The 14053-nt window shown below is 36.1% G+C and overlaps 2 protein-coding genes across 2 annotated transcripts; both read right to left on the bottom strand.

The window, feature by feature from the left end:
• Window positions 1-2819: 2819 nt before the first annotated feature.
• On the bottom strand, window positions 2820-5032 carry LOC103416502 (eukaryotic translation initiation factor 5A-2). Its single transcript, XM_008354748.4, has 5 exons — window positions 4667-5032; window positions 3845-3967; window positions 3699-3755; window positions 3495-3569; window positions 2820-3207 (listed from the first exon to the last, which is right to left on the bottom strand). The coding sequence occupies exons 1-5, from the start codon at window positions 4787-4789 to the stop codon at window positions 3106-3108; spliced, it is 480 nt and encodes a 159-aa protein (XP_008352970.1). The 5' UTR covers window positions 4790-5032; the 3' UTR covers window positions 2820-3105.
• A 5935-nt stretch (window positions 5033-10967) lies between these two features.
• Window positions 10968-13970, bottom strand: LOC103402849 (mitotic checkpoint protein BUB3.3). The gene is made up of 9 exons (XM_029095748.2): window positions 13681-13970; window positions 13455-13585; window positions 13143-13225; window positions 12478-12729; window positions 12244-12316; window positions 11943-12023; window positions 11779-11860; window positions 11526-11626; window positions 10968-11442 (listed from the first exon to the last, which is right to left on the bottom strand). The coding sequence occupies exons 1-9, from the start codon at window positions 13783-13785 to the stop codon at window positions 11358-11360; spliced, it is 993 nt and encodes a 330-aa protein (XP_028951581.2). The 5' UTR covers window positions 13786-13970; the 3' UTR covers window positions 10968-11357.
• Window positions 13971-14053: the final 83 nt, after the last annotated feature.

The raw sequence follows: 14053 nt of genomic DNA, 5'->3' as shown, positions 1-14053 counted from the left end.
CAAATTTTAAGGATCCAGATTGAGTGATTGGATGAATTTAATGGAAGAGATCCTTTCCAACAAGTACAATTTACAAATGCAAAAAATATGGTAGATAAACACATAAATTTATGAATTTGCGTACAACGTGGCTTCTATTTATATTTCTATATTTGTGGATAATATGTATGAATATTACTCCTACAAGGAAACGAGTTGAGTTGGTGTCCACACATATTGTGCCAGGAGGTCTTGTCCAAATAAAGAACCTCCGCACAAGTAGCTGAACGTGTTATTATATGTGTAGTTACATGAGACAAGCGATAAATAATTATCGTACGTCAAAAAGTTAAAGAAATCGTACAAATATTTACAGAGTTTTTATTTTTATTTTTGTCGAATAATAGATTTTGTTAAATTAAATGTTAGATTAACTATCGATGGATCTGAACTCATGCCGTCAACTCTTTTCCATCAATGTGATAAAAGATCACTTACGTACAAATGTTTAGAGTTAAATTGCTTCGTGTATTGACAGTTGATTTTGGAGTGAGATTACAATATTATGTTGATCTATTTCTTTAAATCATAAGTTTTTTTTAATACAACATGATATTGTTCATTTGCACAACCTAATGAGAGTTGGTATTAACCACTAGTTTAAAACTTAGTAGACCTTACTAGCTCACCAAGTTCTTTCTACATTGTGACACTTAGTTCAGAGCATTTATTCAAGGGGATCGCCATTATTTTAAAGAAATGATGACTAGTTGTGGGGCTCATTTCACATTAAATTTTAACGATCCGAATCGTTTTTTTTTAAGTTGCATTTCATAGATATTTTTGCAAAAATTAATTCAATATTAAAACATTTACACATTTGATTATCATGACGAAAGTAATGTTTTTTAGAACATAATGTTCGTCAACTTTCTTTAACTCAATTAGATACCTCAAACATTTTCGATTCAGCTAATATTTTGTAAGGATGACCTATGATGTGCAACTTGAAAAATAGAAAGTCTAGATCGTTAATGTTCAATGTAAAGTGAGCCCCAAGACTAATCCCATTCCTATAAAAAAAATTTAAAAAAAAAGGGAATCTTAACGAAACACTCTTGATACTATTAACTTTTAACGTTATTGACATTTTTACTCTAAAAAGTCACTCTTGGTACTATTCACTTACAACACATTTTTATCCTTTTGGTTAAAACTAAAAGCTTTCAAATCATTTTCATTAGTTTTCCTTAAAAAAAAGGGGACCATTTATTTAGAGGGAAATAGATCATTTATGGATCTCTTCCTCCTAATACATCAAATCAGGGAATATGTGCTGTTGAAATTTGATCAAATTGCTACAAATAAGGGCCTACTTTAAAAGTTATAATAACTTCAGCCGTTAGATTAAATTTCAATGGTATGGATCCCCTGATTTAATGGGTTAGGAGGAAGGGATCCGAATATGATCCCTTTTCTAGATAGAGGGCCCGGTCTAATTATTTTTACAATATACCCATTTCAATGAATTATATAAAATGTTACTTTTCATCAACTAATCATGTTCGGTTGAAATTCGTTTAGTCAGATGTGAGAAGCACATTCTTAGTCATGCCAAACATCTCTTGCATGGTTTAATGACTAAAAAATAGTTGTAAAATGATTGTCGGATATTTGGTGCTTTTTGTATTTGGTCAAATGGGCATCAACACAAAATTGAATGTTAATAATATGCACGTTTTACGTTTAAACATTACAGTTTGATATGCACATTTTGTTTGACCTTTTTTCTTATTTTAGTAAGTTATTTATGTTGTAGACGTGTCAAATTTGATTTGCGAAAAAGATTAATGGCTCCTTTCGACGAGGGGCCAAGCAAGTAAATTTTTGGTAACCCCACGACAATGCCATGTGATTTTGTTTATGATAATATCCGACTCATATACATATACATGTTTGTATTAATAAAGGTGGGTTGGTACTACCAACCCCCTGTCAAGGTTGATCTTTTGTGTTCACTGAATCTCTCTCACATCTATCGACTTTGCTTTAAGTTTGCTTTCGTCTATTTCGTTGATCTTTCATGGTTGTCATGTCAACTGTTGAAACAGCAGCAGCAACCCATGATACAACGGGGGAAATGATATCAAGATATCGGAAGCTGCCGCGATTGCAAAACTCGGAATCGATGTGTACATTGTGAACTGTGAAGGCAGCAACAACACACGCTTCTAGGGCATTGAGCGGAGAATTGAAAGGCGGCATTCCAGATGACTGGCTTGGAAAACCAATCCGGTTTTCGAATGAACGATCGATCGCGCTTGCTGTATGAACAATCGAGGTGTTAAACAACAACATTTGGAGACCAACGCAATATGTCGGCAATATTGCCGGTACCAGCAATATGTCGGCAATATCGACCTTCGGCCTATGGAACTCCGGTCGTTTCTGAGCGAGATATTGACCGGTTATGGCTTCTCCTAGGTTGGATGGGTAAAATTGACGGTACCGGGCAACCACGAGACACATGGATTTTAAAGAATCTCCCTCGCTTAGTTTCAGTTTGACTCAAAAAGTAGTGTGTGCATTCATAAAAGCACTCACATTTTTACTAAAAAATTTAATAAGCTAATAGAATAGAAGCACTTCAGAGAAGCAATTCCAAACGAGCTCCAAAACAACAAACGGATCATCCAGTTACCAAAGGAAAGCAACCAACCAGACTGCACAACCGCAGGGTAGTAACTTAGCGCAAAACCACAATCACAGTACAAGTTGGCAGAGAGAATTTAACACAGGCATACCAGGCAAGCACAATGCAACACGAAGAATCCGTCAAGTGACGAAAAACCAGGACCATGGAAATTTTGAAGTCGAGAACAAGTGAAGGTACTATACAGTCTTCAATATAACTCAAGCCAATACCATGAAATTGGGGGATTGGTTCAGAACAGGAACAGAACAAAAATATTGTCAACGACACGCTAATTAATGGCAACATCAACTTATAACCCAAGGCCACCTCTAATCAAGAACAGTAGGCTCCTGAAAGGGGTGACCCGAAAGATACTGTTAACCGTTCCATTTTGAATCTGAAAACTAGCGTTCCCGAAGAACAAAGTGCATCTATTTAGGACCAATGTCCTTGAGGGCGCAAATCTGCTCCTCTCCCATCGCAGACATGACAGAAACAACCAGATCCTTCCCCTCTGCAAACCCATCCTTGATCTGCATAAGATACCAAAAACCATTTAAGACTCTACAAGGACAACCAGCGGGAAACATCGTTATAAAAGTAGTTAAGCAAAGGAAAAAGTTTTAAAATGCGTCAAACAATAAAAGTTAATCCTCCAGCACACATGGATTCTACAGTCTTTCAGGAATAAAGACGAACTAGCAGCATAGACAACACCAAGACAATTGAAGCCCTAACAGACATGTACAAGCACACTACCCCATTTAAACTAACTAAGTGGAAGAGACGAATGTTACAGGGGCCATGTTACAAAACTAACCTGCGTAAGCAGACTGTCATCGGTTGGAAGCCTCAGGTCATCCTTGGTGTTACCATTCTCAGTCAGCAGACTCACCTTCAGCAAGCAACAGATTAAGGTTCAAGCCAGGCAAAGCATTGTAAACTAGTGGGAACATCCAAGTAACAAGCAACATAACAATAAAATCAATGAATTTTATAACAACAAACGAAAATGCAATCTTACAAATCCATCCTCAGAGATATCGATCAGCTGGTAGTCGGTACGGTTGACATGTGGAACCTGCAATACAAAGGTAGAAACATTAATATCCCAACGGAAGAAACAAAAGACGTGCTTAAATATAAACCAAACAAACTTGAGGTTCATACATCACAATTGTGGGAAGATGGAACAATATCCTCAAGCTTCTTGGCAGTGAAGATGTCGATACCGACAAAGTGGCACTTAGCATGACCGTGCTTTCCAGTCTTGGAGGTGGAAACTTCCACAACCTGTGACAACATTCCATTAGTTAGTTGTTCTTTCACGTTTGTATCACAGCCACCAGCATAAATCATATAATAACATCACGAGAAGACATTAAACAATCAATTCAGCACATATATTCACTCCCTCACAAAGGACAGCTACAAAACAAAAACAAAAACAAAAATAGAAAAAGAAAACAAATTCAAATATTATTCAGACATGGACGATGCAATAAGAGCTCGGCCTCGAACAAGTTTCGCGATAACAGCTGTGTGTGTATAACGGCATTCCCCGTTAAGATAAAAGGATTTTGTATACAAATTAAACTTGAAAGTGTTCAGATCAAGACCATCCACAGCACCAAGTGCATAATTATTATCAGTTACAGGTAGATAACAGCAATCAGTAACATTAGCAATCAAAATCAAATAATTTCATACATAATTGATCACCTCAACACTATCTCAACACTATATAATCAGTCAGAAGAAACAAAATCGGAAAAACAATAAAATCGTAATTAAACCTGATTAAAATCAATTCCGATCTCAATAAAACTGTACCGATCATAATCTTAAACAGGCGAGATAATTCATCAACAAATCCATACGGCATGCAAACAAATATCAACGATCGAATGAAATCGCGCGAAGATCTGAAATCAAAGCCCTAAAATACATGCAGATCGGAAGAAAATTAGGGAGAAAGGAGAGAGATCGAACCTTGCATGGCCTGGCTTTGATGACAATGTAACCGTTCTTGCGGATGGTGCCGGCCTGTTGAGGGTAGGTCTTGGAAGCTCCGGCGTCGGCCTTGGATTCGAAGTGGTGCTCCTCGTCCGACATGGCTGGTTCTGATCACTCTGATAGAGGAGAGAGAGGAAGCTAGAGAGAGAGGGGATACGCAGAGGACGGGAGATTTGGGAGAGGGAAATTATGAGAAGAAAACTAGTACGCTAGGGTTTCTGAATTTAAATACTTTTTATATTTTATTTTTTGGGTGAGGGTCGCTGCCCACCGTTGGATGTGCACTCGGATATTTTGTTTTTGCACCTGAAACATTGTTTTTTTTTTTTTTAATCTTCTTCTTTTGATTTTAAATTGGGCCGGCCCATTGGTACTTTACCTTCTAGTCAGCTATTGGACAAGGAAGATGATTCTCTCTCATTTTCCTTTATTTATAATTGAACGATTACAATTAAATTACGTCAATATTTTATATTAATTTTTTTATAGAGATAATAAAACAAAACGCAAAGTGTGAGAGGAAAGGAGTGAATGGGATGGAAATAAGAAGGGAGAGAATTCTACTCTCAAAGAGGAGGGAAGGAAAGGAGATGAAAATAAGAAAGGAAAGAATTCTACTCCTAAAACGTCCATTAATTGGCATTATGCTTTTAGTAATATGTCGATGTTGTTATTCCCAACAAGATGTACCAATATGTTATGAACGTATGTTTATAATATTGATACAGTAACGAAAGTAAGTAAATTTTAAAGACAATCAACTCAAAAAAAAAAAAATATTCATGATTTTTCATTTGAAACTTAAGGATTCGATCAGTAGAAAGTAAACAAAACCCATGAAAGTGGATCCGTCGAGCCTCACAAGTTAACAATTCATCACCTCGTATAAGTTTCAGTTCTTCAACAAGTTCATAAAGTTACATAGCATAATTATAATTAACTTTACATGGTGTATTTTTTTTTTCACCGCAAATGTACACAAATAGAACGTGTTCCGGTTAAAAACTTTTAATCGACACTAAAACTAGACGGATACACTAAATGCACTAAATCTAGATTTATACATGACTTATTCTCTGATTAGACATTAGCTCTATTTGTGATTAAAAACTGGTAACTGTATGTGTAGTTTGAAAGCGTGGTTCTCATGTTTGACAAAAAAAAAAAAAAGTATGGTTTTTATCAAGGTTCTAAAAAACGCTAGGCGCTAGTCGGGCGGCAGGCTAGCGCCTAGCGCCTAGGCGCCTAGGCGGATTTAGGTAAATTTCTTGTATATCTTGTAAATAAGTGCATATTGACACCTAAAAAAAACTATACTTGTATGGATAATAGAATAATGATAAAATGCAAATTAGGTACACTATTTCCATAAATATTGAATGAACTTGTAGTAAATCCATCATTTGCAAATTAGATACACTATTTCCATAAGTATACCACCATTAAACCAAAAAAGAAAAAAGCACGCAATAAATAAAATTAAAAAAAAAACCTCCTAGGACCGCCTAGCCTGCCCAGCCCGCCTAGCCCGCCTAGGCCCAACCCGATTTGCCCAAAAACGCCTCGGTTGCTAGGCGCCCAACGCTTAGGCGGCCGCCTAGGGTGTTTTTTAGAACACGGTTTTTATGAAGCCACTAATACCTCAAAACAAACAACACATATATTTGGTATTTATCAGAGCCATAATTTCATAAGAAAATTTTGGTGATATATCACGCAACATATATTTATATTTCCAGCATCACATTTGTGTGATAATAAACATTATGTAACTGCATAATAATTGGTTGATTGGGGCTTATTGCTTATTTATAATTTGACAGATGATTGTAAACAATGAACTCTAATAAGTTTGAGGTATAGGAGAAAACTAAAAATCCACTACATATTTAAGAATAAGTTGATTCACAATATGTTGGTCATCAAAACTAACATGTTAACCATAAAGGTCATTAGTGCCTAAATTTTTCTTTATGCGGGAAGTTTGTGTCTTTTTGTTTTGTGCCTTGTATTCGAAGTGGTGCTCCTCGTCCGATATGGCTGGTTCTGATCGCTCTGATAGAGGAGAGAAGCTAGAGAAAGACTAGAGAGACGATATGCGGAGGACACAAGTTTTGGGAAGGAAGGTATTTATATTTTGGAAGGAAATGAGAAGAGGACGAAGAATCTAGTGTTTCTAGATTTAAATACATTTTATTCTTATTAGGGCAAAAGACTGTTTACTACCATCATGTTTCGTGATTTTCAACATTTAGTACATCAATTTTTTTTCATCCCAAAGTCATACCTAAAGTTTAAATTTTGGGACAGTCTCATACATCCGTTAGTCAAACTGTTAAGTTTCTAGTTAAGTGATGACGTGGCGCCCATGTGGATAATGACTGGGCGCCACATGTCATCCACATGGAAATTAAAAATAAATTATTTATAAAATAAATTTAATAAATTTAAATAATTTATAAATAAAATAAATAAATAACCCCTTCTTCCCCAAATCCCACCCGTGCCCACCCTCCCTTCATCCACCCCTTCGTCTTCCCCAAATCCCACCCTCCCAGTTCCCCTTCGTCTTCCCCACCCTCTACCCCTACCCACCGACACCCTTCATTTCCCTGATACCCACACAGCAGAACCCATTTCATCCCCCAATTTTATCAAGACACCCACCACCCAATTTTATCAAGCTCCGCCATTTCCGACACCAATCTCACCACGCGCACCTGAACCCTCCGGTGTTTGAGTTCGACGGCGCCAACCTCTCCCTCCCTCCTCTTCCCCCGTTGTCCGCTCCCTCGACCTCCCAGCGCAACCCAGAAGAAGAACAAAAAAAAAAACCCAGAAGAAGAAGAAGAAAAAGAAGGAGGAAGAAGAAGAAAAAAAAAAATGAGGAACCCAGTTCGTTCCCCCGAGGAAAAAAAAAAAAAAAAACCGAATATGCAACCCAGATTCGGAGGAAGAAGAAGAAGTAAAACCCAATCCCCAAAACCCAGAAGAAGAAGGAGGAGGAGGAGGAGGAGGAGGAAGAAGAAAAAAAAAAATGAGGAACCCAGTTCGTTCCCCCGAGGAAAAAAAAAAAAAAAAAAAAACCGAATCTGCAACCCAGATTCGGAGGAAGAAGAAGAAGTAAAACTCAATCCCCAAAACCCAGAAGAAGGAGGAGGAGGAGGAGGAAGAAGAAGAAAAAAAACAAAATCCACGTGGACCCCACGTGGCGACCCACTTGGCGCCGAGTCATTGTCCACATGGGCGCCACGTCACAGTTAATGGGAGACTTAACAGTTTGACTAACGGATGTATGAGACTGTCCCAAAATTTACACTTTAGGTATGACTCTGAGACGAAAAAAAATTGATGTACTAAATGTTGAAAACCACGAAACATGAGGATAGTAAATAGTCTTTTGCCCTTATTATTATTATTATTTTTGGGTGAGGCATGCTGACCCCATTGGATGACGCTCGAATGCTAGCTGCTTTCCTCGTAGTCTGCTATTTTACTTTGCAATTGCACCTGAATACACATTATCTTTCCTTTTTTTCCTTTTTTTTTTTTGAATTGTTATCTTATCTCAAAAATTTTATTTTACACCCTTGCAAAATAAGAATATTGGCCGAACACAAAGGAAAGAGATCCGGACCTTTGAAACTTTATTCAATGGTTCACCTATTTTGATCTCTTAAAAGTTATAATAATTTTGGACCGTTGGATAAAATTTTAAAGGTTCATATCACTTGATCCAGTAGTCTTAGTGGGAGAGATCCATCGAGGATCTCTTTCCGAACACAACAAGAAGATGGCAAATGGTTTCACATCTTTTATAAGGGGTGTAGTCGACTTAGGATTTGAAAGGATTTTAATAGATTTTGTTAAGTGATGGATTTCATAGGATTATTATGAGACTTCTACAAAATCCATATGGATTTTGGAAGACTTGAGAAGATTCATATAACAGATTTATGTGGATTTTGATAGATTTTACAGCATTGAATCTTGACCGTCAAATAAATCAAATGATAATAAATGTATGTAAGTCATAAATCCACTAAAATGAAGTTGAAATAAAAAGTTAAAATTATCACATAAACCCAACTACTTAAAAGTCTCCAGCTGCACCTCTTTCCAATCCTATTTCCTCCCCACTTTATTCTTCTCTCTTTTTCATTCCAGCTAGCCTCTCTCCTCTCCAATCATTTTTTTTGTTTTTTTAATAAGAAAACTAATGAGCTTGAAAATTTTGAGTTTTGATAATAAGGACAACATAAAAGGTAAAGTAAATAGTATCAAAATTGACTTTTTAGTTTTAAAATGTGGTTTTTCGTTAAAGTAAATAGTATCGGAAGGTTTTCATTAAATTTTTATTTTTTATTTTATTTTTATCAAAACTACTCTAATCTTGTTTTCCATGACTCTCTCTTACTCCTCTTCCTTCACAACGCAATTCCAATTCCCCTTCTTGGCCATGAAGAAAAAATTGCACAAAATTGCAAAAAGAATTGTAGAAAAATTGCATAGGTGAAATAGAAAAATTGCAGAGATGAAGGAAGAAGATATAGTGTGAAAGGAAGAGGGAGATGTTCTTGGATTTGAAATCCTAAGGTGTGAGGTAGGATTCTATTTGGTCTTGGTTATTTATACTTCTTACTCTCAAATCCCACAAAATCCACAACTTAATGAAATCCTACAAATCTTTAATCTTTCAATACACCTGGATTTGGATGGACTTTAAATATGTCTATTAAAATCTTAATTGACTACACACAGTTTTGCATGGATTCTAAAAATCCTTTAAAATCTTTTGATTGACTACACTAAGATTTTAAAGTCTATTAAAATCATTCCAAATCCGAGTTTAATTACATCCCCTAAATTTCAATGTCACGATGGTGACGGGAAGGTTTACATATTAATACAGACTACCATGCTTCATGATTTTCCACCTGAAACTTATGGATTCAATCGGTGAAAAGTATACAAAACCTACGAAAGTGGACCAGTCGATACTCTTGAGGAACGAAATATAGGTTAGACAATTTATCAGCTCGTCTAAGTTTTAGTTGTTCAATAAGTTCATGAAGTTATATAGCAGAATTACACTTAACTTTTTATGGTGCATTTTTAAGGCAAATGTGCCAGAACCTGTTCCGGTTACAAACTTTTAATCAACTCTAAAAGTGGACGGATACCCTAAACACACTAAATCTTGATTCATATATGACTTATTTCTCTGTTTAGATCATTAGCTCTATTTGTGATTAAAAACTGGTTACTGTGAAAGCGTGGTTCTCATGTTTGACAAAAAAAAAAACAAAAAAGGTATAGTTCTTATGAATCCCTCAAAACAAAAAACACACATATTTGGTGTTTTTCAGAGCCTGAATTTCAGAAGAAAATTTTAGTAATATATCACGCAACATATATTTATATTTCCAGCACCACATTTGTGTGATAATAAACATTATGTAACTGCATAATAATTAGTTGATAGGGGCTTATGTATATTTTGACAGATGATTGTAAACAATGAATTCCATTAACTTTGAGGTATAGGAGAAAACTAAAAAGCCATAAGAATAAGTTGATTCACGATATGGTGATCATCGAAACTAACATGTTAGCTATAAAGATCACTAGTGCCTAAATTTTTGTCATAAAATTGTGATGCATATAGGATGAGACTGGCCTACATGGACGCTGAGGTTCTATTATCTAAGCTAATGAGAACAGAGAAAGTGACAGACAAGAAACGCCAATTACAGTAGTTTGGGAGGAAGGATACTTATATTTTGGAAGCAAATGCAAGATTTATGGAGTAAAATACTTTTTATATTTTATTTTTTGGGTGAAGGTCATTGTACATTGTTGGATGACGCTCGAAGCTAATTGGCACCTATATGCACATTGTCTATCTTGTTTTGTTTTCTTAATTGGATATTTTGTTTTGCACTTGTATAGACATTGTCTTTCCTGTTTTGTTTTCTTTAATTTAGTTTCTTTTTATCGTCCTCTTTTGGGATTTAATATGGATGGAACACAATTAGGCTCATTGGTACTTTACCTTGTCAGCTATTAAACAAACGTCCATTAACTAGCATTATGCTATTAGTAATATGAGTTGTTATTGTTGCCAACAAGACGTACCAACATGTTATGAATGTATGTTTAATATTGATACAGTATCAACGGCACATATGATCACAATGGATGTAAATTTTGAAGGCAATCAGCTTAAGGAGCAGACCAGACCTTACACAGAACGAGTATCCAAGATGGCAAATGGTTTCATAATTTTGCAGGCTGATGTGAAAATGATTCAACAAACATATCTTTTACAAATGTCAATGCTTCGAGCTTTTTCATTTGGAAATTCATGGATCCAATAAGTAGAAACTAAATAAAACCAATGAAAGTGGTATATGTCTACACTTTGGAGGATTAACCCATAACGACATTCTACAACAAGCACAATTCCTGGAATTCTAACTTTGCAGCTGACTGCTGTTCATCAGCAAATCAAAAATAATTTCGGCGGGTACATCATTGCATTAGGTTCAAAAAGGACAAAGCTTCCAAAGTCTGAGACAACAAAAAATTATCTTGGCCTATCCTAGTTAAATATAAGAATCCGAGCCAAGGTTAAAGTTCGTTACCTTCATCTTAATGTGTATAATTAGTTCCTGCTCGAACTTCCAACAGATACTGATTTCATGTTGTCATTGCCAACTTCATGAACGAATACCTGAGGAAGCTCTTCTCTGACAAATGGAAGCAGACAAGGTATATTATACTAAGTATACGAGGACAGATACGTAGCAAATCATAGTAGAAACATACTCACATTTCATTAGCTTCTTGATATGTGTAGCTTGATGCAACAGCCAGAAGTTGTCCCCTGTGGTTGTACGATAGGGATGCCACACTATTTGGGTATCTAGGCAACTGAAAACATGAACAGATTAGAGAAGTTAATGAAGAGTAGTAATAACCGAACACACATTAACAATTAAATCAACTAGGTCAAGCAATTAAAGGTAAATACGTTCACTTTGATAGCAGAAGAAGCAAAATCCACGAAAATTTAAAGAAAATACCTGAAATAGCCTCTTCTTGCTTTTAGCATCCCATGCAGTAACATAACCATCGTTGTCACCCGTAACAAAGGCGCCGTACATGCTAGATCAGAAACATCAAATAGAAAGTAAGTTTTCATAATTCAGGTTGGTCGAAGCTGATAGAGTATCAGAGTTACACATACAGTGGATTGAATACAATGTCATTCACCGATTCTAGGTGATATCTCTTATTAGTTGACTTCGGATGACACCGGAACATATATCTGAAACAAATGTTAAAGAGTTCTTTTAAGAGAATTCATAGAAGCAAATGCGGCTCAAGCACAAAAAAGGTATTACAACAAGTAAAATTATAATTTTTTTTCTTCATTCCAAACAGAACAACATAGAACATAACAAATGACAGTTAAACCAAGGCAGATTATGTAGCATGCAAGGCTTGGATATGTCAATCATATAAGAACACAGACTCCAAGAATTGACCTGATGTCATCTGAACTAGACGGACAGGAAATCTCCAGTGCTACACGTCCATCTATCGAGCCAACTGCAAATCCTGCAAAGACAGTTCAAAACTTTCTATAAGATACAAGTTGTGATCCAAAACGAACTCAACAAGACGTTGAGTCTGTATAAGGTAGCCAGTTCAAGTATTAGTAACTATAACAGGTACATGGTTTACAACATACACAACTACGTGAAGTATAGTGAGAATACCTTTAGCATATGGAATTGAGCTAACACATACAATCTTAACATCCATATGTGAATCTTTTGATTGAATTGGCTTTTCTGGGTTTCGCAAATCATACACATATATTGATGATCCAATGGCTACCATCATATCAAGACCTGAGAGTGACATGGACATCACCTCCGAATCGAGATTACTTGCAAACACAAAACCCTTCTCCGTACGCGTGTCCCAAGACAATATCTTCCTGTCCAAACCAGCAGTGATTAGTTGGCCTACAACAATTTCGGAGAAAATTTGTTAACAATATGTTCAGTCACAAAATCATAACAGAGAACATCACGATACAGAAGACGATAGCATTATCAGCCTATTGTAAGTCCACTAAGTCTATAAGTTCAATCATTTCCACTACCTATGCCATAATGATCATATATCGCATTTAGCAATTCCGAACGTTATGAAATCTTATGCATAAAATCTTTAATTTAATGGGAATTGTAAAGAAAAAACAATACTCATATCCGTGCTACATATATTTCCTATTAAACAGTTGGTTTTATGCTTTTCCTAATATCCGTTGAAAATTTGAAAAGACAAACTATGACATGTAAAGTTCAAAATCTGTATTTAGAAGGTAAATCAGAATTTAATGTCAATCAGAGCGGAATGGTAGATAAGAGCTTACTGGTTTCTTCCGAATATCCAACGCATGTCGACATGTCATCGTGATTCCCAATCGAATCATGAATTCCAGAATGTAAATCGTACCTTGAGTATAAGAAAACCCAGAAAAGAGTCGGCACATATTGCTTTGACAATAAAAAAGGAAATTAAATCCCTCATAAATATTGCAAGAAAATATTAGAAATCAACCCCATTAACTGATAAAGTTATGATTACCCATCAATTTAAGCTAAAAATTAAAGTGTTAAGACAGTGGTCGAGGTTAATTTCAACAGAATCCCATTGCAAAATGAAACAAATCCCAGTGACAAACCTTCTGATGACGCCATCAGAACCGGCAGCAAACGCGACGGACTCGTCCTGGAAACAGCAATCGAGGAGCGCCGCTTCCGACGGAGCTTCTAATCTGAGCTGTGAGCTTCCGACGTCGTACAATCTCAAGCTCTGCAAAAAGAAATAAAGAATCAATTTTTACGATTGAAAAGCCAAAAGTGCTACAAACTACAAATTGCTAAGCACAAAATTGGAGTAACACTCACAGAGTCCCAAGAGGAGATGAGGAGGTTGTCGGATTTCGGGGCGAATCGGATTCTGGAAATTGCATCTCGGATCGGGTTTTCGAACTTCAAAGGAGCTCCGCTCATTGTGGTCCTCCTAGACCGAACCGGCACAACGATCCAACGTACAGAGCTGGACAGAAATTTCACTAATTTTATCAGAATTGATAAGAAATGGAGCTTTGGGATTCACACCTCGTTCGGTTCCATAAACCCTAGAAATTGCCAGTGAGGATTTGGGAGGGGAGGGAGGAGATGAAAAGTTCCCGCTCAGAGTACAATAAATATCTGTTGAATTTAAATTGAGGCTGATGTTTAAACGTCTAAATATATTTAACTAATGAGTTCAACAACA

The sequence above is a fragment of the Malus domestica genome, chromosome 16 (genome assembly GCF_042453785.1).
Source record: "Malus domestica chromosome 16, GDT2T_hap1".
Taxonomy (NCBI): domain Eukaryota; kingdom Viridiplantae; phylum Streptophyta; class Magnoliopsida; order Rosales; family Rosaceae; genus Malus; species Malus domestica.
The sequence above is the reverse complement of the archived record's forward strand: the minus strand, read 5'-3'. Positions and strand labels throughout refer to the sequence as shown.

What these genes read in the sequence shown, in the direction of transcription:
- LOC103416502 (XM_008354748.4), bottom strand. Translation starts at nt 4,789, where the DNA reads ATGTCGGACGAGGAGCACCACTTCGAATCCAAGGCCGACGCCGGAGCT. An exon ending in CATCTTCCCACAATTGTGAT is followed by an intron (nt 3,756 to 3,844) that starts GTATGAACCTCA and finishes TTTGTATTGCAG; the next exon opens with GTTCCACATGTCAACCGTAC. An exon ending in ATATCTCTGAGGATGGATTT is followed by an intron (nt 3,570 to 3,698) that starts GTAAGATTGCAT and finishes TGCTTGCTGAAG; the next exon opens with GTGAGTCTGCTGACTGAGAA.
- LOC103402849 (XM_029095748.2), bottom strand. Translation starts at nt 13,785, where the DNA reads ATGAGCGGAGCTCCTTTGAAGTTCGAAAACCCGATCCGAGATGCAATT. An exon ending in TCTAGTTCAGATGACATCAG is followed by an intron (nt 12,024 to 12,243) that starts GTCAATTCTTGG and finishes CATTTGTTTCAG; the next exon opens with ATATATGTTCCGGTGTCATC. An exon ending in GACATTGTATTCAATCCACT is followed by an intron (nt 11,861 to 11,942) that starts GTATGTGTAACT and finishes TTTCTGATCTAG; the next exon opens with CATGTACGGCGCCTTTGTTA.